The following is a 24,131-nucleotide window of genomic DNA, read 5'->3' as shown; positions in this document are numbered from 1 at the left end:
CAATCAATGTTCTCCTTCAAATTAAAGCTGTATATTTGTCTTTCATAGTCTGAGTGGGCGGAAGTTCGCTGCATAGATCAGCCTCTCATTGGGCGGAACGAGCCACCCGCTGAAGTTCTGCCCTACCACCTCCGGTTGTCATAGTCGACAAACGTCCTTTACTAACTTTTGCGGTGTTTGATCTTGCGGGGATGTAGCCATTTTTCTGCCATGGTTCACGTCCTGTAGGCGATATTTTTGTGGGCGTGTTACACCAAAACCTGTTTCCCCCAGGCAATATTTTTGCAAGCGCACCGTTGCTGTGGCACCGCCCAGAACGACTGTGATTAGTTGAAAGAAATAACAAAAACCGGGGCGTTTTTTTCTCCAATCTTAAAGTGAGAGTCGGCCCAGCCAGACCTTTCTTTTCTTGAGAAAGGTCTGGTGAGCGAGACTAGTCTTTTCAAGGAAAAGGACAACCATCTGGCCACCCCTATGAAAATTTCTGGGGACACCACTGTCCAGTGATACTTCTTCCACTTCACTACATTTCAGAGGGAAATGTTGTACATCTTACTCCACTGACATCTATAGCTACAACAATATAGCTATAGTTGCTATAATGAGAAACAACATGAAGTTGCTGATTGGACTCAAGTACATTTTTTTTTTTGCTTGTAATGGAATTTATCTACGTATATTGTCGAGTTATTTGGTTTTTTTGCCTCAATGCCTGCCTAAACTCGACCTGGCAAAGAGGACGACAGAGGACGCTGAACAACTCCGTTCATTTTTCCTTTTCTTTCCAGAGAAAGAAACAGTCAGTAATACGATGATAGCCTTAAAGAAAAGACCATACAATCATGTTAATTAAATCAGTCATCTGAAATCTCTTATGTTCATCACTTTAGTTAAATCAGTAAAGTTAAACCAATTGTAATCAACAATCAGACATTATCTGTGAACAAAATATACCCAATAATTAATTCTAACAATCAAATTCATGTTATACCAAATATTTATTAAATGTATTTATTACGATTGCCAATGATACTATTGCAAACCAAATATTTATACTCCTTTAAATAAGTTAAATCTATTTACCTATTTTAAACAATCATGAAATTCCTTTTAATCTCACTTTTAAACAGTTTTCTAAATATGGAGATTCTCTTTTATTACTTACACTTTTTTTTTTTAACAAGTCAATTCAAATCAAATCAGTAAATTATCAATCACTAAATTTAATCAAATTCCATCCAGCAAACAAACTCATAATTGAATCACGTCAACTTAAACTTTTAAATGTATATACACACCACTGAACTATAGATCCTGCTATCAAGCTGATCAAATTCAATTAATCAATAGAATTAAACTATCTTCAGCCACCAAACACAACTCAGACATAAACCACAAACACATGACATGCTCGGCTAAATAAGGTGAACAAACATTTCTAACCAAACCAAAAAACAACTTGCACCACAATGAATGAAACTATTAATGGATTGCTCACTTTCCCTAATAACCATCACATCTCACAAACATATATTTTACTTGTGCAGGTATCTAAGCATTGATGCGTCAAACATTTCCCTGGCTCGTCTCCCTGCAGGACACACTGTGCAGACAAAGGAGCTCACCTGTCCTAATCAAAGCCAGCCTCTCTCTCTCAGTGCATGCCAGGGACCTGAGCTGCCACACCTATTCAAATTAATTACCTCAACACTGCCCTCTTGTGCTACTCATTATCTGAATACCTCCTCCGCTGCTCCTTTTGGCAACAGGCCACACATTGACAATGGTCCTCCTGTCGTAACATATCGATGTCATAACAAAATTGACGACACAGACACAACGATATTTAAATATATATATTTTATGTACATATATTCATGTGGATGACTAGAAAAGAAACACTATATTCTTACAAAGGAATGGTTCTGCACAGTCATATTCCTAAGTTAAATAGTAATTTGATACAAAATTACTATAATAAATAAAACTCATCTCATTGTTTTTTTATTCACACATATCAGTTGTACAAACAATAAATTACAAGTTCAGTGCTGTGTTTCTGTCGTTCAGCGAGAGGGGTTTCCCCACCGGAAGAGTCAGAGTAGGTTGTGTGTGTGTGTGTGTGGTGTGTGTGTGATTGCTTCTGGAATACTGTAATGCGGTGTAACTGAAGGATTGTTTCCATGTGTATGTGTGTGTGTGTACATTTCTGTGTAAATATGGTTGAATACTAAGACATATATGAAAGATCTACTCATTGTACAAAAATGTCTACACGTGTAAATAAAAATGTGGAAGAGGAAATTGTGCGAGTGGTATGTTGCCCGGGGTCGTTTGTTTTCTCCTGCACAGGTGCCACATGGGTGAGGTTTGCTATAACGGAAAATATATCAGGTGCTGGAAATTTTAACACGATTACAGAAAGGTATTTTTGTAAAAATCCACTTGATATGTAATGAACATTGTCAACACTGTACAAATTAAAGCATGATATTGTGAGATTTTGGTGGAGGGTTTTAAAGAATGAGTTCACCGTAATTACAAATTTTAAAAAAGCACATTTCCACACTTTTTGTTTTTGTTGCGCTTCAAGGAATAATTTGACATTATTATTCATTTTCTTGAGAGTAAGACAAGAAGATTGATACCTCACACATATATGTTGAATATGAAGCTAGCACCAGTAGCCTGTTAGCTTAGCATTAAAAGTTGTTTTTATGCTACGATTTTTGTACAGATTAAACATGATGTGTTGATAAAGAGATGTTAGTAGATTATTCTTAATATTTGGGCAGATCCAGGCAAGCTGTATACCCTTGCTTCAAGTCTTTATGCTAAGCTATGCTATTTCCTGGTTCTAGCTTTATATTTAAAAGACAGACACGAGACTGGTGTCAATCTTCTCAACTATTTCAAGGCAAGAAAATGAATAAGCATATTTCCTAACATGTCAAACTATTTTTTTTAAAGTACAGCTCATCCCAAAATCAAAAATACATCTACTGTTAGCTCACCCAACACCACTGAGCTAGCTAACATTCAAGCTCAACTTAGGAGGACAGCAGTAAAGTTTACATCTCATACTCTCAGGAGCCTCTCGGCTACAAGTAGATGCACTCTTCCTTCTGCGTGGTGATATGGTTGGCGGGTGAAAATAGTTCCTACATATCAAATTACAGTTTGTGGATTATCTTGAGTAAAAGGGTCATGATTCCTGGAAAGAGACATTGTTGTAGAGTTTTTTTTAAAAAGGTATGTTTTTGGTGGCACATCAAGCCAAGTGCCATCTAATTCCATTAAATTGGAGAGAAGGCAGACGTCTCTACGGCCAATATCTCCAACACTTGGCAACTCACACCAAAAGCACTACAGGTAGAAGTAAAAATATGTATTTTTGATTTCAGGTGGAACTGTCCCTTTAAATCAATAGCAACATCACCATTCAAAATCAGTGTAGTGTTTCTTTAGCAGAAACGATTTCCAAAGAAATTCATAACCATGATATTTGTGGATTGTCATTTTTCAAAGCTGTGACCACCACAAAGGAAATTCCATTCATGTAATGGGGTAAAGGAACCAGATGGAAATCTCCAAGCTCAAATTTTTGTATTCTGGGTGATCTGACCCTTTAAAATCACCCATGTGTGGCACATTGTGAATTGCTGTAATGTGGCAAACACCACCCGTCAGGGTTGGAAACAGGTTAAAACAATCATCAGGATGTGGAGCAGAGAATGAGTGATGAGGGAAGAGCTGAATTGCAAAGGGACATAAATGACTGCATTAGTATCTCCCTTGCTGTCGTTGCGAGTATCCAGGGCACACATTGTCATATTAGCATTGCTCCTAAAAAGATAAACACACAAACAAAAACATGAGGGTGGTAAACCTCCCAGCACCAGCATAATGACTGATACACATTGAACTGAGAGTGAAGAAGCTTCAAGATGCACATGTTCACGGTACATAATGTATGTGCTCATAACACAGGCCTGGGTTCATGAATGTGGTAGCCCATAACATGCACACAAAGACAAACACACACACGCACACACTCAAACACACTCTACCCACATCAAAAATCAAGCATTGCCCCAAACCTGTGAGTCATCATTAACCTCCATAAATGTTAAGGAGTGTCGTGGTTAGTTTGCCCCTTTGCCAATTGAACTAAAGCTTGTCCTCCGTACGCTCCCTTTCCATCCCATCACACCGTGCTGCTGTTTCTAAGCTGTACAGGTGACTCGTGTCTTTGGGCTTGACTTTCTTCCCAAATTGTCGTTGCAGAGTGGAGAAACTTTTAACATAACCGTTAAGGACCTAATGCACTGTCCATTTGCCAAATGTCAGGGTTTACCCATTCATTCTTCGTCAGGAAGTCACCCTTCTACGTTAGGTTTTTCCCTTGCAGGAAGCACCATTTGGACGTTCTTGACATAATAGTCACCACTACGTGAAATAGTTTATGATAGTCTTCCCTTCTTGTGCTGCTTAACGGTTTTCAGCTGGACAGATCAGTCAAATAAAGGCCTCGTCCACCTGTACATGGATATATTTGAAAACGTAGCTTTTGGACTTTCGACCACATGCAAACTGTGTTTTAGGTCACTGACAACGAACCTTTTGTAAATCTCTGTGCAGGATGAAGGTGTACAGAAGCCCCAGAGTTTCTGGCTGGTATCATTAGAGCGTGCCCCATTGTCTTAGCTTTACGCTAACAGTTTTTTTCAGCTTTCCGACTGCCCAACATCTTCTTCTTAAAGATCTTCTTGCGTGGCTTGAAGGTTAGGGTTATATCGCCCCGCTTTGTTAGGCATGCCCTTGACAGCACTTCAGTTGTGTTTCTGAATTTTTTTCTGTGATTTTTTTGAGAACGAAGGAGGGACAAACCACGTTTTCGAAAATACCCGTGTCTATAAGGACTAGGCCAAAGACACAGAATGCTTATAGTCAGGACACATGGGTATCCCTGATCTAGGACCGTCATACGTATGTACATCTCTTGTAATATGGACAGTTCGGTCACTTTGTGGCTCATAACATTCTTAACGAGAAGAACACCGGTAGGCGATCAGAGGACGAGGAGAACAACAGTAATAATGCTTCAGAGATATATTCAAGTTGGTTAATGGAAAAGACATCCGGTACAATCTTTTTTTATATGGTTCATGGTGTCTTAGCAGTTGCTACAAAGTTGCTACAAAGATTGCCTACCATCCAGTGAGTATGTATTTTCAACATTCCACCCGAAACGAATGTTATGAGCTGTTTAGTGACTGACGTGTTCAAGGTATGGGAGTAATATGAGACGTAGTATGAGGGACGTGGGACACGGGTACGTTGGCTAAGTTGAATAACAAGTGCTTCCCATTGTTGAGGCTCTTGTCTCGGACACACTCATGACAAAAGACAAAGGAGTGTGAATTCCAATCCCCGCAGTGATTAGAGCACATGGAATAGCATAAAAAACACAACAGGCATGCCATTACAGGGCGACACACACGAAGCCTCCAGGGTTTGGAGACATAAGTAAAGACAATCAGTTACTGTCCATGTGGAAATGACATGCAATTTCAGTCCTTAGCTATGCCAGGGCGATACTTGTCACTATCATACGGACTCTGTCCTCCGTTCTACTTGTGCTCTGCATAGCTACTATGATTCTGGGACATCCCTCTGGCATATAGTCAGGTACATCCATGACAATCTGTCTCTGAGTCTCTCTGAGTGTATCTGGTTCAGGCGCTTTCAGCCAACATTCACAGTCCTGTTTAAGGTTCTTAAATTCATTGGTCCATAGTCCTACATCCAGCACTTGAGACCTTTATCAGATTTATCAAACAGATTAAACTTCTTCCTACGAATTGTTTCTCGTCTTACGAATCACTTTCCCTCTCTTGCCGCCTCAACATTTCTTCACCAGACAGTGTTTGAAGGCGGAGGGTCTGGCACTTAACGTGCAGCCCTTGGACAGTTTCCCATCCCGGTCCTTACACTGCACTGTCCGGCTCTGCCAGCCAGTGTCACAAGTCCTGGAGCAGGTCATCCAGGACCCTGTTACCCAGTGGGGCCCTGGGGTAGGAGTGGAGGGACCCGGAGCCGTTGGTGGCCCTGGGACCAAGACAGGCGGGACAGAAGAAGATGTAGTGGTGCTACTGGTGGTGGTGGTGGTGGTGGTGGCGGCCTTCGTCGTAGTTGTGGTAGTGCTCTGCACAGGGGTCAACTTTAGGTTGGGGATAAGTGGGGCTGACGGCTGCTGTGGGGCTGTCCGGCGGGGCATGAAGAAGCTATAACGAACATCCAAGGGCTTTTTAGCATCTGTCGCTAGAATCTGGACCACCAAGGCTTCATGGAGGGCCCCAGGACCCATGCTGTGAAGCCACTCATCTCTTTGGCTCCAGCCGCTGTAGTTAAGTACAGTACCGTTGAGTGGGATGATTGTCTCGGAGGTAGAGATCATAAACTTGCCATTTAGGAGGTACTCGTTGTTGGGCCGTCGGAGGGCCAGGTAGGCAGTGTAGCGGGTCTGGTCCTTGGCCTTGTGCTGACGGACCTTGATGTGGGTGGAGCCTGCAGGGATCTTCACCACGTCAGTGTAGCCCTTACTGTTTGGCAAGAGAGAAAGTAGAAGAGAGGTCAGATCAGTACGCAACACAGCGTGTTCTTTGTCATCAATGGCATCAAAACATACGGCATAGTAACACCAACACAACCGATTCAGCTAATTAAAATGAAGCCAACACAAGCGGCAAAACCTACACGGCCACTTGGGGCTGGCTCCAAAAGTGAGTCAATCCCCATAGAGACCCATGTTACAAATTTACAGCAGACATAAACACGTTTACAGCCTGGTGCAAAAAACAGTTTTGGTCTCTATAACTAATTTCCCTGTTCATGACAACTGTACGAGGGGTGGAATGTTTTTATAACTCACCTGTTCAAATGTTATTAAGCCTTGAAATAATTCATAATTAAGGGCGTGGTTGCTTTGAGTGACAGGTGGGTGGTTAGATAACGTAGCCATAACGTAACCCCAAGTTCACAGAGTATGGGTGTAGCTGTTGCGAAGGAAGTAGAAGGGGCTTCCTCCAACCACCATCAGCTCTTGTGAATAGGTTTATGATGCGAAATAGCGCATTTAATTTGCGTATTTTGTGTCATTTGCATTACGTCCATTGTGCTGCCTGACAGGAACTCGCGTCTAATTGCGTCTTTACATTGACCTTACATGTAATTCATTCACGCCAATTGTTTTATTTGCGCCCGGTGTGAGCACAACCTAAGAAAGACCCCATAAGGTGTCTGATAGTCAGATTTTCTTGTAAGCAAATTTTGTTTTAATGGTTTTAAGCCTTTTTTTTTGCTAAAATAAAAATAGCATCAGAATTATCAGAGTTAAGCATAGCTATAAATGCACTGTGCTAACCAAGCTAGCAGCTAGTGTCTAAAACCGGAGTCCACAAACCAATGGAAGACATCACAGTGGCTACATCCATTATTTTATACAGCCTATAGTTCTGAGATTTCATTTCGACCAATGCATTCCACCTTTATACACCAACTGTTTACCTGCTGTTCAAACGTGATTGTTCAACACTACTAGCACGACAAACAAAAACACCAAGATTTTGTCCCATTGTCTAAAGATTTGGTACACACTTGTAGAATCTGTTTATAGAGATTAGTGATCATGACATGGAGGAAACTACCCGTGCTCAACGGACAATTATGATACCAAGGCTTGTCAGGGATACTGTTGAAAAGTATGCAAGGGGGTGACTATCTTGGGAATATTGTGTAAAAGTACAAAACAATGGAAGTTGCCATGTTCTTCTCATTCAGCCAACATCACGAGACTCTCTTTTCCTTACCTCTTCTTGGTGAAGTTGCCCACGACGCGTATACATCCTGTGCTGTCGCCTCCACATATGCCACACTTGTCAAACTGGAGCTTGGAGCCAATGATGCCGTCGCAGCCCGTCCGCACACACTTCCCTTTCACGCAAACCGAGCTGCTGTAAGGACGACACTCTGTCCCGTCTACCACCTGGAGATAAACAGTCACAAAATTTACCACATTTATTCCCCCCTTGAACACATCACACCTTTTTTTCTTTTTAAAGCTAACTCACCCTCTGAGAGAACACCACATAGTATCCTGTTCCTTTTGCTCTGCAGGTCAGCTTGCACACATCTTTAGGGAGGACTCCTGCGTACTTAGGCACCCACTCAACATATGTCTTCACCCCTTTAGGATCTGTCTGGGGACCGTTGCGCACTTCACACTGCTCCTGCCGGAAACCCTTATCTGGAGAAAAGTTCAATATATTTACATGATATTTAAACAGTGTACGATTATGATCACTCATAAAATCTCAGGCTGTCACTCACTTGATGGAGGACATGGTGTGACGCTGCAGGACCGATAGATGGCTCTCTTCCCCGTGCAGTAGCGCCCGTTGTTCCGCGGCGGCGGGTTGTTGCACAGGCGCTGGGCGAACTGCACCCCGCCTCCGCAAGTTCTGGAGCACGCACCCCAAGGACCCCAGGAACTCCAGCTGCCGTGGTTGGACGCCTGGGAGAGGGTGGGGAGGAGAGGGAAGATGAAAGCGGAGTTAAGGGATGGAGGAAATGACAGCGGAGAGATCAGAGAGCAAGAGAGGGATGGAGAGAAAAGAAAAGAGGAGATGAGAAGGGACAATTAGTGCTTATCAGACGTGTTGGAAGTCAGAGCCGGCCGAGCCACGTGTCGCAGGGAAAACCCTTTGGAGAGAGATTTGTGATAAGGAAGAATGTGGTGCGGAAAAAGAAAAAGAGGAACGAGGCTATTCCTGTGTGATTAAGACAGCATGACTTGATCTGTAATGTAACAGCTCACATGCTTCTCCTGAGAACAGCCTGAATGGAATTCTTATACAACTTATTTTTTGTGTTTTTTCCAACCAGCACTTCATGAGTCATCTGTGATAAAAACGACTGGGTAAGTAGCGTTTAACATTTTATGAGACAAGGTTGATTTTATAACCCTGAAGTTCTGCTATTCTATTTAGCGCCACCGCCGAGTCTCTACTTCTTCCCACAGTAAAAGCTGCACAATCTGCAAACTGTAAGAAATATATAGAGAGGTTGAAAGATTCTGAAGTCTGAAACGGAGGGGCTTAACGTCGCTCGGAGCAGTAAACTGGTCGTCATACTAGCAAGGAAAATGAAGCGATTCAGGACTTAGGCCGGATCCACACGTACCGCCGTCTGCCAAGGATCGCGTCAGACCCGTCAAACGCCATGTGACGAGTAAACACAAAGCAAATATTCTCTCCCATTCTTTGTGACTTTCCCCCCCAAAACACACACACACACACACACACACACACATAGTCAGAGCCTGCCAAGAACAGATTCAGTCCTTTAAGTCGTTGAGGCCAAATTCAATTTAGATCTGTTTAAGTGAGGCCAAGGGAACAAATAGCACAGATCAGCAGTGGCACAAATAAAGCAGACCACACAATGAAGTCACATAGAGACATTTTTCCTTTTCAACTGTCTCTCTCCTTTTCTACTTCTGTCTTTTTCCTTCTTTTTACCGTATATTCCGTGTATTCTTGTTTATATTTGTCTCCCAGTGACAACTTTGTGCAAATGGGTGCTTAAAATATCAAGTTTTTGAACTATAAAAAGGCGTCTATTTTAGATTTTGGTCCTTTTTTAGTCGCCTACTGTCTCTCTTACCGAGTAGTGTCTCTTGCGGGTCTTGTCCACACACTTCCCCTGCAGGCAGATGCGTCCCTTCCCACAGGGCGTCCCCTCCACGGCCGGCAGCTTCTTGGTCAGACACACCATCTGTCCCTGGCGGATCACGGCGCACCACAGACGGGAGCATACGTCCATGCCGGGGCAGACGGTGTACTCTGGGCCGAAGGCGAGGCGACACTGGCGGACGGCGTCGTAGCTCTGACCTGGGAGCTCCTCGGAGCCCAGCAGGGGTTGGCGAGGGGAGTCTAGGAGACACTCAGCTGTGGCAGGAGAGAAACAGAAGGGGTTTCAACAGGGCTACACAACCTTCACACTCTTTTCTAGTGTACGAACATCTATTTTAGTCTGTTGACAAATTAGGCCTGTTTGACTTATCACTTAATAAAAGTGCTGGAGCAGCAGGAGATGCTGTCAGGCCTGCAGTTGCTACATAAATTACGCCTCAAGCGCTGAAGCTTTTTAACAAAATGCCAACCGACGATGCTTTATGGCTGCAATAAATGACACTTCTTGATGAAGCATGACTCATCCTGGTTTCCTGCCAGTGATCTGTCTTTGGCTGCACTGTAACTACACTCTTTAAGAAGTTAATAGGATTGTAAATAACAAAAGATTACAGCTTTGTTTGGTGGTAAACAGCTCGCAGTGATAGGCACTGTGGGAGAAAAAGCTCAAAAGTCAAATTCACATGGATGCAATTTGTAGGTGGAGGGAATAAAACTTCTGCTGGCTGGGAAAAGTTCTACAGAGCATGGAGCCTTTGTTATTTTCTCCCACGCTCACCGTTGCCGTCATCGAAGAAGTCCGTGATGGTGGCCGAGGTGCAGCGGCTCCAAGGTTTCGAGGCGTCGATGGAGGTGAGGATGGAAGACATGAGCCGCTTGTCGCTGTTCACTCCAAAGCGCTCCTCGCAGAACTTGGAGTCGTCGTGGGACAAGCCAAGCAGGTGACCTGAGAGAGGACGAGATGTACAGACTTGATGGGGGGAAAGAGGAGCCATTTGGAGTGACTTGTCACGGGTTTGCACATGCAGCAAGAATGAGAAAAGAAAACACGCTGAGCGCTCGGGAGTCAGGGGTATGACATCAGATAATACTCTTGTGATACTAATCAGCAAGATGGATGTGCTGACAGATGTGCATGTGCATGCCCTGGAGGGTTTATATCTGTATTTGTGTTGGTGTGTGTATCCATACCTACCTATCTCATGCGCCACAGTAAACGCAGCGTGAAGCCCGTCGTCCTCGATGACGGCGCAGCTTCTCTCTGGAGAGCAGATGGTGCCGACGTCTGCCATGCCCAGGGTGTCGCAGGAGTGGTGGCCACAGAGGTCCTGGACACAGGAAGTACGGCAACTTTACTTTAATCTGTAAAGACTGTGAAAAACCTGTTTATTTCAAAGAATTGACTTCATCCTGAAACCAGACCTCTACCAAAGCAGCACATTTAAGGCATCGACCAAAGTAACCCAATATTAAGTACTATTGAAACTCCCCCAGTGAAACGAGACCTGCATTCCATCCTTTCTTTACCCAGATTAGTGGCATGAGGAAGTTACCACAGACCCCAGTGCACACTATTGTGCATGAACAGTCTTGACACAAATAGAGACTTGCCAGCATACATATTACCCAGCAATCATCATCGCATATCTGACAAAAATATCAGAGAAAATCAGAAGTGAATTATTTGATTTAATAGTTTTATAGTATATAGACGTGACGTCTTTGACAGAGTTGGCAGTTCAGCGTGCCAAGACGCTAGCCAAACATTCGAAAGTATCGAGTCTGAGACGTCTGGTGGCATTTTACGCAACTGGATATCTTCAGTCACATGATGCGTATCGTATGAATAGAAAAATGTATTGAATCAAGGTCTCTATTGGTATCAGTATCACTTTAAAGGGGAAGTACGTCAATTTTCAAAATTCATAGGTTATTCTACGGCATAGACTTTGGTTGAAGACAGTCCAAAAATATTTGTAAGTATGGACAACTTGGAGACATGAAATAGGATACTTTTCAATGTATGTAATGTTCATTTGTCCATTGTGCAAATTAAGAAAAAGCATGTCGGATGATTCTGTTCATTTTAATGCCAATATCGGCCGATACCAACGACGTGCCGATATTGTCAGGCATCCCTAGTGCTGGTATTGTAGTTCTTTAAACAATACCCTGCACTAAAAATGCAAAACATTCTCGAAATAATTTTGAAATAATGACTTTGTATCCAGACACTAAGTCATTATTGTGCGATGCTAAGTTATCTAAAAATCGTAATGACTTACAGCTTCTTTTTTTCATCATAATGGCAGAAACGGCTTAAAAGTGCAACTTAACCAAATAAAACTATTTCAAAAATTACTAGTGAAATGCCAAATTTATAATTTTACTGGATGCTAGGGATGTTCCTGGCGACTAATTCCCCTATTGACGAAACGAAAATTTTAATTAAGGCTAGCTGACGAGTCTAAAAAACACTCCGAAAGCAGTCAAAATTTAGCACAGTTAATCGTTAAGTATTTGAAACATTGTCCCCAAAAAATTCAGAATTCATTTTCTAGATCAAAGTACTTCCAAACTGCACTGGTTTAAAACTCCAGTCTACTCAAGCGTTACCGCGGGGAGGGGGATTGCTGTCTGGCTCTGTAGCACCCACTAGTGGCGGGCGGCTGCATGACAGTTAAACAGCCTTGTACATGAACTCTGACATGCTAAATTGCTGGAGTGTCCCTTTAATTTTTCTCCCACTGTTTTCAATACCCGCTTCCTTCCTCTGCCTCCACCATCTCTGCGCCTCCCTCACGGGGTGGCACAGCACACAGTATCGATCTTTGTGTTGATTCCCACACATGTCCATTACGACGAGGCCTCGGGGTGACACTGCCTGGCCCCCGCCGAGCGCAGAGATCAATCAGTTGATCGTACCGTTGCATCAGAGCACAGACTCATGTGTGTACCCACTCACAACAAAGCAGCAAACCGTGCTTAAAATCTACATGTGCATTTGGCACAGACGCACAGGAACGTATGGACAAACATCCATGCATGTGCACATGTGCCAGCGGAGAGGATGAATCGTCTTGGTAAGCGGTGCTGACAGGCCTGCTGGGTCGTGTGTGAGAGGCTCTTTGGGGAGGGTGTTTACCCGCTCGCCGTCACTTTGGAACAAACTGCCTTGTGTTCTGCGCTCACACACATGACCGACCGGGTGGGACCACATCACACACACTCATCCAAGTACACATGCATGCACATAACTATACATGTAAATACACAGATACATATTCGCACATATGGAGCTCATATGAATGCAAGCACTCTAGGGAAACAGGAAGAGCTTTTGCCAGCTGACTGCTGGATACACAGAAGCAAACAAAAGAGCAAGTCACACACTGGCTGCATGCATGGAAGTCTCTTTTGACTTTTCAATGTGCACACAAGATCAAAAACTATAAAGGAAGCCTGTTTGTTTTGTATCAGGCAGTGAGAACGTATGGAGAAGTTTGTCTTCATATGTGTGTGTTTCTCTTTCCCCGTTTCCCACACTCTCTCACCCCGCCATTCTTTACACCTCCCTCCATTTCATTTATTTATTCATTCACCCCCTCCCAGGCTCCAGGGTTTTTGTTTCGATCTCTCCTCATGTACACACGGTGCTCAGCGTAGCAGCAATCATGCGGGTGAAACGTAGAGAAATGGGAATATCCCTGATCTACTGTACGCGTTATTTACTTCCACCCTCCGCCAACTCTCTCTCCCCAACTTTGTTTTCATCCACAGGCCTCCCACACAAGCATAGGGAGGGAAAGAGAAAAAAGTTTGGGAATCAGACGCTGGAGGGATGCCGGATATTAAAGAGAAGAACTGAGAGAACAAGGAGTTACAGAAATATTGGCAGAAATAACAGGAGAACAGGTGGCAAGCTGGTTGTGAAGGTCAGGAGGCGATCAGAGCTGTGTATGTGTGTGTGTGCATAACAAGACCACTTGCAATCTAAGCCAAGGCTTGTGTTAAACAAACAGCCAGCCAGACCCAGACACACACACACACACACACACTGAAATCCCTCTTGCAGAGTGAGTTTAGCTCGCTCTGTGTGATCAAAACACCCTGCAGGCTGATTTCAACAAACCTGCTAATCAAAAGCAATCCGCTCTGCATTAACGTCTGGACAGGTCACTAACGATTCGTCACCAGTGACTGACAGACTGTCAGATTATTGCATTTTAATGCTACTTCATACTTACACTGCATAAATATTGTACTTTTTAGCTACGCTAGCAACAGATCTCTTTGCGTTAAGATGATGAACATGGTAAACATCTTTTATCATCAGCATGCTAGCATTAGCATTTATCTTAAAGGGATAGTTTAGGGGTATAAACACCTATACGTGTTTGAACAATGTAAAAAAATCAATATCACTTTATTGAGAGTATTTCCTGTCCTGTCTATTGCCATCAGACAGCCTATTTCGACGGAGAAGCTGTTAACGGCTTCAGTTCGTCAAACCCACCAGACTCCATTGACAAAAACAGCAATTTTAGCTAGCTGAATTTGGGAGCTGATGTTCTACCCCTGCCTCGATTAGTTAGAGTTTGTGTTATTGTGCGACTTCAGTGAATCCTAACTAAACCTTTCAAACACCAAAGTCACCAAACAACACAATTAAAACAACTGATCGAGGCAGCAGTGCACCGGCAGCGCATGTGTTTAGCAATGTTAAATCGCTGTTTTTCTCAGTGGAGTCTGGCATAGAGTAGTGCAAATATAATAGCTTCAGTTCCTCGACAGAAATAGCTGACATTAAGGGAAAGCAGTGAAAATATTCTATATATAACACACGCTTAAACTGTTTGAAACTTTTTAGGTGGCTAAAATACGTTTTTTTGCTGGACCCCATCCACAGCAATAGATTGGTTAGCTTCTGTGTTGGACTCCAGCCTGCTTCTCCAAACTGGGGGCGTGCCGACTGACATCTACTGTATGTAATACACTGACGATGGATAAGTACCTCATATAACCCCATTTCTAAAATTCCAAACTGTGCCTTTAAGCACCACTTTGCCTGAGTGCAACAGCTATAGTTAGCAGCTAGTTACAGTTCAGGTTTAAGAATTTTATGAGGATTAATGGAAACATCTTTGAAAAGTGTTCTATGTTTGGCTGGACAAACAACCAACAATTCAGCCTTCTGGGCATCCAAATGTCAGAAGTTTTTATGCATCTATCAATCAACTTAGGACGGGCAGTTCTCTAATCTTGAGAGCTAGGAGACCTTGGCTGTTACAGGGAGATATACTGCGTGTCATCTATAGAGCAAAAGTGGTCCCAGTGTTGATCCCTGTGGAACACCACATTTAACCTTAGAACAGGAGGTTGCAACATTATCATACACAACAAGCCAGTCAGATATGAGCAGAACCAGCTTAAAGCCAGCAACTCAAAACTTGTAATGTTCTCAAGTTCACAGTTTTAGAGCTGGTAGATCTTTTCACAATAAGACATGTGAGACCAGAATAACACGAACACTAAAAGTAGGAACTGTTGAAGTGAATAAATAGCGTTCTTTTTCCCTGCATGGACGCATGAACCAGCCTAAGGTCAGAGCTCAAAGGAAACTTCAGACTGTGATTACAAACAGGAGTGCAGTTTAAAGTCACTGATGCATCACAGTGTGAGGAGGCCCATGTGTTGTTACTGGGGCGGACTGAACTCTCTGGCCAGTCGCGTATGTCGACAGACCCCGGGTCTGCTCGGGGTCGGGGGTTTGGGATCCAAGAGCTGTCAGCAGGTTGTCAACATATACCAGACGAAGTGCAGCACGTGTGAAATATCAAGAACAGTTAAAACAAACAGGGGGGCTCGCTGTGACGGGGGTTAGGGCTGGGAAATGTACACTTTAATGTACAGACACACACATAAACACACATGGAGGAGGAGGAGGAGGAGGAGGAGGAAGACAAGTGCACAGGAAAGGGAGGAGTCCAAACTATACACATGTGCACATTCCAACATTCAATGTAAGACACTAAATGACATAACTATGTGTTTAACACACGTGTGGAGGAAATGGATTGTGTTTAAGTAGGCACTATGTCTACATCAGTGTGTATCTTACATCAATCATCATTACATAAGGACCGTCTGAGTGTTTCTGCAAATCATTATGCTTTATCAAGTCAGTGAAATCATATATGGTGACACAGAGTTATCTGCAGCGCCGGATTATCAGACAATAAGTCCCTGGGCACAGATATGCAAGGGGCCCCGAACCTCTCCTACATAGGACCAAGACACATGCACGTTATATTTGTTTAGCCTCTATTTGTCTTGTTGTTTTGCATCTCTGTGAAGTCGCAATGCATCTTTTTGTGAATTTGTGTCTCTATTTAGTCATTTTGTGTCTCTTTATTGTCATTTTGTTACAGGTGTTTTGTGTCTCTGAGGTAATTATGTGAATCTTTGCAGTTGTTTTGTGTCTCTCTGTGTCATTTTTGTATCTCTTTGTAGTCAGTTTGTGTCTCTTTGTAGCATTTTGTGTCTCTTTGTAGTCACTTTGTCTCTTTGTATTTGTTTTGTATTTCTTAGTCAATTTTGTATCTCTCTGTAGTCACTGTCTCTTTGTAGTTGTTTTGTGTCTCTGTAGCATTTTGTGTCTCTTTGTAGTTGCTTTGTGTCGCTTTGTAGTTATTTTGTTGCTCTTCATAGTCACGTTGTCTGTATTCATTTTGTGTTTCTTTGTAGCCCTTTTATGTCTCTTTGTAGTCACTTTGTGTTGCTTTATAGTTGTTTTGTGTCTCTTTGTAGTCACCTTGTGTCTCTTTGTAGTGGTTTTGTGTCTCTTTGTAGTCACTTGGTGTCTTTTTGTAGTCACTTGGTGTCTCTTTGTAGTCATTTGGTGTGTTTGTAGTCACTTGGTGTCTCTTTGTTGTCACTTTGTGTCTTTTTGTTGTCACTTGGTGTCTCTTTGTGGTCACTTATCTCTTTGTAGTCATTTGGTGTCTCTTTGTAGTCACTTTGTGTCTTTTTGTTGTCACTTGGTGTCTCTTTGTAGTCATTTTGTGTCTCTTTGTAGTTGTTTTGTGTCTCTTTGTAGTCACTTTATGTCTGTTTGTAGCATTTTGTGTCTCTTTGTAGTCACTTTGTCTCTTTGTATTTGTTTTGTATTTCTTAGTCAATTTTGTATCTCTCTGTAGTCACTGTCTCTTTGTAGTTGTTTTGTGTCTCTGTAGCATTTTGTGTCTCTTTGTAGTTGCTTTGTGTCGCTTTGTAGTTATTTTGTTGCTCTTCATAGTCACGTTGTCTGTATTCATTTTGTGTTTCTTTGTAGCCCTTTTATGTCTCTTTGTAGTCACTTTGTGTTGCTTTATAGTTGTTTTGTGTCTCTTTGTAGTCACCTTGTGTCTCTTTGTAGTGGTTTTGTGTCTCTTTGTAGTCACTTGGTGTCTTTCTGTAGTCACTTGGTGTCTCTTTGTAGTCACTTGGTGTCTCTTTGTAGTCATTTGGTGTGTTTGTAGTCACTTGGTGTCTCTTTGTAATCACTTTGTATCTTTTTCTAGTCACTTGGTGTCTCTTTGTAGTCACTTTGTGTCTTTTTGTAGTCACTTGGTGTCTCTTTGTAGTCACTTTGTGTCTTTTTGTTATCACTTGGTGTCTCTTTGTAGTCACTTGTTGTCTCTTTGTAGTCATTTTGTGTCTTTGTTGTCACTTGGTGTCTCTTTGTAGTCACTTGTTATCTCTTTGTAGTCATTTTGTGTCTCTTTGTAGTCATTTTGTGTCTCTTTGGGGAAATGTTTGTCTTTGTGGTTGTTTTGTATCTCGTAGTTGTTTTGTGTCTCTTTGTAGTTGTTTTTTTAATCTATTTGAGGTCATTTTGTGAATCTTTCTAGTTGTTTTGTGTCTCTCAATTTATTTTGTGTCCTTTTTAGTCATTTTGTGTCTTTTTCAGTTGTTTTGTGTCTCTTTGAGGTATTTTTTGTCTCTTTAAGACTTGCTGTGTCTCTTTTTAATTGTTTTGTGTCTCTTTGATGAAATGTAGCCTCTTGGTAATCATTTTTTGTCTCTTTTTGAAGTTACTTTGTCTGTTTTTGCAGTTCATTTACATCTCTCTGTGGTCGTTTTGAATCTCTTCCTGGTCTGTACGTATTAATTTGAGTGACATTTTGCAGGTGAGGACCAGAGATTACAAATGTGACGATGGCCTGAACTCAACCCCGGTTAAAAGGGTCAACAGTTCAATATCACTGCCATCACAAGTACCTGCGAGCGGCGTCTATCCAAATATTTAAGCTATTGCTGCAAGAATCAAATGTCTCCACATCTCTGCATGTCTCTGTGGCCACCTTACAGTAGGGCTTTGTCCACTGTCTGAGCGCACAACAAGCGAACACAGCCATGCATAACATTTAATGTTCCCATATACACAGATACACTCGAGTCCCCTCAATGTGCTCGTTGTTTTGTTCTGCTGCTGGTATGTGTGGAGCTGGGTGACACTGCCGCACGGGTCAGCTCACTGCGGCTACGGGGTGTTGGAGTAATTGGACCCGACCACAAAGAGACGAGTTCCCTCCATCTCTGTGCTCTGCTGCTGCCCCCCCACCCCCCTCTCCCCTCTGGGAACAATGGGCTGGTCTGACTTCACAGTCACTAAGTCTTCAATGAGCTTCAGTTCGAGTTCAGCGGACTACAATAATCAGGTCCTACTTCACTGTTGCTCCAAATACACTGATGAAGAAGGTTACTTGTTTTCAAACATAAGCTATTAGTTGACACCTCTGACTGCCAGTACAGTGGAACATTAGGCAGAGCACATCTGAACTGAATCTACATGTTTGTCTTCTCTGCTAACTCTCCACTTGGGTTACAGCAAATGTTATTTTCCTGAGAACGTTCTGAAAACAAGTCACCACACCTCACATATCAAACTCCTTTCCTTCTTCTTTTTCAGCACGAAATGCAGCATGCAAGGTATGAGGTACCTGAGCCAAACTTCCTTACTGGCATTGTGTCAATGGAAACTGTAACAGCTCACTCCTGTTTGTGAAGTGATGATTCTGTGCAGCTTTGACACAGTGCAGGAACCACTCTGCAGAAGGTTCTCCTGAAAGAGACTCGCACACCTTCCTCTGTTACACCTGGGCTGTGTGGACACACTACACCTGGGAACAAGTCACAAGTCAGTCTCAGGTCTTTACACTCAGCTCCCAAGTCAAGACTGACAAAACGTGAGTCAGGTCATAAGTCAAGACTGACAAGACTCCAGTCAGGTCCCAAGACAAGACTGACAAGTCCCAAGTCAAGTCCCAAGTTGAGACTGGCAAGACACGAGTCAGGTCCTGAGTAAAGACCAACACATCCTGAGTCAAGTCCCAAGTCAAGACTCACAACAGTCAGATCCTAAATTAAGACTGACATGACTTGAGTCAGGTTGAATGACAAGTCCCAAGTCAAGACTGACAAGACTCGGTTCAGGTCCCAAGTCAAGACTGACAAGACTCAGGTCAGGTCCCTAGTCAAGACTGCCATGTCCCGAGGCAAGTCCCAAGTCAAGACTGACAAGACTCCAGTCAGGTCCCAAGACAAGAATCCAGTGAGGTCCTAAGCCAAGACTGACAAGTCCCAAGTCAAGACTGACAAGACTTAAATCAGATCGCAACTCAAGAATGACACATCCCAATTTAAGACTGACAAGATGTGTCAGGTCCCAAATCAAGACTCAGTCAGGACTCACACAACTCCAGTCAGGTCATAAGTCAAGACTGACAAGTCCCTAATCATATGCCAAGTCAAGACTGACAAGTCCCAAGTCAAGACTGACAAGACTGCAGTCAGGTCCTAAGTAAAGACTGACATGATTTGAGTCAGATCGAACAACAAGTCCCAAGTTGAGACTGACAAGAGACGAGTCAGGTCCCAAGTCATGACTGACATCTCCTGGTTTAAGTCCTAAGCCAAGGCTGACAAGTCCCAAGTCAGGTCCCAAGTCAAGACTGACAAGACGTGAGTCAGGTCCCAAGTCATGACTGACTTGTCCTGGTTTAAGTCATAAGTCAAGACTGACGAGACTCCAGTCAGGTCCCAAGACAAGACTTTAGTGAGGTCCTAAGTCAAGACTGACAAGACTTGAGTCAGGTCGCAACTCAAGAATGACACGTCCCAATTCAAGACTGACAAGATGTGAGTCAGGTCCCAAATCAAGACTGACAAGTCTCAAGTCGAGTCCCAAGTCAAGACTGACAAGTCCAAAATCCTAAACCTTGAGTTTCGAGTCCTAAACAAGTGATGGTGCACTTTTTACCATATATAATATATTAAATACAATTTAAAAAAAAAAAAAAAATTAATTTGTTTAACAAGTCGACTGAACTTTATCATTTAAATTAATGCTAACATATCATGGCACTATCAAAGAATATAGCACTATTAACCACACCACAGTTAGCTCATGGCACATTAGCTCGCTAACTGTTAGCCTCGACTTACTTATTTTTTGTTGACCACAGCACTGTTTTTGTACGCAAACAAACGATCATTGACATTTTATTTTCCAACTGACACTTAGTAACATAACATTAATTGCTTCAGGTTGTAAGTAAGTAAAGTCACGAGTCACTGGTGTAAAAGTCCAAGTCTGGTTGCAAGTCTTTTTTTAATTTAGTTGAGTCGAGTCTAAAGTCATCAAACCTCAGCCTGCTTCTGTCCCTCATAACGACCGACAAGCTAAAGTAACAGCAATTTAAACTCTCAGCCAAAACACAGACTGCCCTCTAACAGCCAAAGAGTTTAAAGGTCAAAGGTCAAGTGAGGCGGTGGCTGTTTTCTTAGGCTTATTAAGGTCTTGACCCAGTAGCTGCTTATTGTGCACACACATTTAGCTGCAGAAACCCAACAGATAGAGATCAGGGCCCTGTCTGTGCTGCGTTACAGGGCCACAGCCTCGGTGTGTGAGAGAGAGGGATCACCTGCTTCTTGTGCTGACAGGTAACATCTACAGTGTGACCTCCATGTTCAGGAGCGAAGCTGAGACGTGTGTGAGTGAGGGTCAGGAGACAGGTGTATGAATAATGGACGTGCTGCGACAGGTGATGGAGGCTGTATGGTCGTGTGTCTACATACAGTTTCAGAGAATCACGTGCAGACTCGGCTGACTCGTGCAGAGCTGCGCTAACATAGACTGCTTGGAGATGAAAAGGCATTTGAAATCAATGGAGAGACAGAGAGAGCGGACGGTTCTGGAAGGGTGAGCATGGGTATGTGAATAGGATCAAAGCCCCAGCCGTACAGAGAGAAGCCCACAGTGCCGCCTGTCATGTTTCATTAGCTTCCTGTCCCTCCCGTCCTGACGCTGCCTTAGAGGTATCTGGACAACTGTTTCCATGCCCGCTTGACCCTGCCAGCCGTGCCAAACCAAACCATGAGAGGATGGCACCGTCTTCTGCCTGAGCCTTTCAGCCTCACCCGTGCAGGTGTAGCAGCAATATGGGGTTAGTAAGAAGCCACGAGGCAGTTGGCACACAAGGACAGCGCCGCTTTGCCAGCTTGCTGACCTCAGGTATGCACTACCGGCCGCCCTGCCAACGCATGACGCCGCCAGCTTGCAGCAGATGCCAGGAGATCCGAGGCAACACCACTGGCGCTCGGGTTTTTCCGCCCAGGCCACGACAAGACCCTGCATGAGGAGAACACACCGCAACCCAAGGCGAGCTATCTCGACTCGTAACCACTGTGAAGCCACACCCGAGGAGGCGAAGAATGTAGATGTGCTGCTGCCCTGCGGCTCTCAGAAAGGGACGGTGAAAGAAGGGATAAATGAGTGTGGTCTCGGTGAGCGCAGGGCTTCTCACAGGGTGGATGTGTTTGTTTTTCTGACAGCTCCCAGCCCCAGCTGACAGACGCTGGAAAAGTAACTGGGGAAAAATGTGCAGACTGGAGTGATGAGAGAGAGAAAGAGAGAGAAAGAGAAGAGGGAGGGAGAGAGGACCTGGGGATGACTACCTAATTAACTGCAGTTTCAAGGGGAGTTTTTGGGATATTTCTGCAACGCATCCAGCAGCTGAGTTCAAACCTCCTACCATGAGAAGAATTTGCGCGCGCGGTGGCGGGCACACGCCTCAGATCACACAGACTTCGAGGCTTTTTGGGCTGTCAGGGGAGTGGGAGGGGGGAGCTGGAGATAGAAGAGCCTGCCTAGAAAAACACCAGGCGCAGGAAATACAGTTTTTATGGACTTTTGCAGACGCTGCGCTGCATTACGCACGAGAGATTCCGCAGAGAGAAAGCATAAATAAGAGGGGTGGATATAACCAGGACCATGTGGGGAGCAGGTTGCACTGTCCTCACTTGTAGCTGACTGTGGTGCAGATGGAGAGGTGACTTAAAGTTGGTTCACACAGAAAAACACCGCGCGCTGACTGTGAGGATATAAAAAGGTGACGTGTGTCAGATGTTTCCACTACAGAGTGTTTGGCTGTTTATAAGCTATTTGCAATAATCCACCCTCGGCTCAGTCTGCCAAGAGCTTAGCTGCAGCTGCCACCGCGTGCACCATCAAAATCAAAACAAACCGTGGCGTCACTGCGCCGCCTTGGCATCACACCGGGGCGCTAAGCCGCCTCTCCTCCGACCCGGCGCCTGCCAGGTGCGCGCAGCGGACAGGTGGAGGTGAAAGGGGAGGCGAGGGGAGTTTGTTTACCTGCCTGGTGAAGAGGATGGCGGCGTCATGGTGATGCTGGTGGTCGTCATCCAGCGGGTTCTGCTGGTTCTGCCACTTGCAGAAGCTCTTCAGCGTCGCCGCCGCGTTCTTGGTCACCTCGAGCCCCTTCTCCTTCTCCGTGACCACGGTCACTTTCACCACCGACAGCCGGATGGGGTTCTCGATGCTCGCGTGCCCGTACAGCTTGGAGGCGATGGAGGCCAGTGTGAGCAGGTAGTGGTTCAAGTCCTTGCCGTATTTCTTGGTCATGGTGTCGTCGGCCACCAGGAGCAGCTCCACGTGCCGGGCGCGTGAGACCGATCTTTTGCTCCGCGTGCCAGGCACCGGAGGAGCCGCTCTGGCGAGCCGGCTCCACCACGTTCTCCCGTGCGCGTCGTGGTCATCTGTGCCTTCCGCCGCGAGCCACTCTTTGTCCCGTCTCCCCCTCCCGCGACCTCCGTGCCGGCGTTTCCCCGCCGCGTGCCGGCGACCCCTGCGTCCATCGCGCGTCCCGCAGCTCTCGCGCCCCTCGCGCATGGCCTCGAAGCTGAAGCTCTCGCGCGTGAACACGTGGAGCGCGCTCTCCGCGTCCTTATCCTGCAGGGCGCGCACGTCGTGCTCGTGTCCCTTCGCCCTGATGATAGGCGTGATGGTGTAGCGCGCGTGGTCCACGGCGAAGAAGCCCTCCAGACCCCCGCCGCAGAGGTTGAAGACGGCCAGGGACTCCGGGTTGGAGTCCACCGTCCCGCGGTACGCGCACTCCCGCTGCAGAGGCGCGGGGCTGTCCCCCATCATCGCGAGCACATACTGGGGACTGAAGTGATGCGACAGCACCGACTCGTCCCGCTCCATGTCCAGCTGAAACCGGCTCCCATCCAGGTACACCAGGTAGCCCACCTTCCCTCCTCCGTGGTAAATCCGGTCAACGGTCCGCACCACCCCGTCTGTCCTCCGGGCAGGTGTGAGCAGCGACCCGTTCGCAGGTGGAAGATAGAAACCCTGGAAAGTAGAAAGCCCGGCTCCCAGCTCCAACTCCACGACGCACAGCAACAGTAGCCGAAACCAGAGCATGCCCTCCGCCACAGCTCCAAGGATCCGCACCATTGTTCACTCCAGCCCGAAAAACATCCAAGTATCCACTAAAACAACCCCGGAGTGGCCGCACAGACAACTTTGAGTATTTGTCCCTCCAAAAAGCGCATCCTCCCGCTGTCCAAATCCCCCATGAAAACACACACAGTAGTAACCAACAGGCGAGCAAACAAAACCATTGAGGACAGGAGGGAAAAAATGGACAGGAAAAAGAGCAGCAGAGAGGAACTGTGTGCAGGCTGGAGAGCACTGAGCTGAACTTGGAGAACAAAAACACAAAGTTTGCTCTTAATAGGACCCGGAGAGAAAAAGTCCTGCCCCCTTTGCGCTCAATCACCACTCCTCCACCCCCCCTCCTCTCTCTCTCTCCTCTCTCTCTCCTCTCCTCTCCCTCTCTTCCTCAAATCAGAGTAAAGTCAAGTGCTGGAGGACAGCAGAAACCTGAACAATGCTGTCACTGGAGTGTTTCCCATCGCCTCAGCAGAGGGAAAAAAAGAGCTTGGTTGACTTTTCAAGTCCGTAAAAATCATCTTGAGAACCAATCCCCTCTGGTTGTGAATAACTCCTAAAATCCACCCCTCTGATGT

General features: G+C 44.8%; 1 protein-coding gene across 1 annotated transcript; it reads right to left on the bottom strand.

Annotated features, from left to right (window-relative positions):
* Positions 1 to 1,858: 1,858 nt before the first annotated feature.
* LOC126401874 (A disintegrin and metalloproteinase with thrombospondin motifs 5) lies at positions 1,859 to 23,788 on the bottom strand. Its single transcript, XM_050063413.1, has 8 exons — positions 22,453 to 23,788; positions 10,951 to 11,083; positions 10,534 to 10,701; positions 9,727 to 10,010; positions 8,392 to 8,575; positions 8,133 to 8,308; positions 7,872 to 8,047; positions 1,859 to 6,605 (listed from the first exon to the last, which is right to left on the bottom strand). The coding sequence occupies exons 1-8, from the start codon at positions 23,554 to 23,556 to the stop codon at positions 5,906 to 5,908; spliced, it is 2,925 nt and encodes a 974-aa protein (XP_049919370.1). The 5' UTR covers positions 23,557 to 23,788; the 3' UTR covers positions 1,859 to 5,905.
* Positions 23,789 to 24,131: the final 343 nt, after the last annotated feature.

Source organism: Epinephelus moara, chromosome 15 (genome assembly GCF_006386435.1).
Source record: "Epinephelus moara isolate mb chromosome 15, YSFRI_EMoa_1.0, whole genome shotgun sequence".
NCBI classification, from domain to species: Eukaryota; Metazoa; Chordata; class Actinopteri; order Perciformes; family Serranidae; genus Epinephelus; species Epinephelus moara.
The sequence above is the reverse complement of the archived record's forward strand: the minus strand, read 5'-3'. Positions and strand labels throughout refer to the sequence as shown.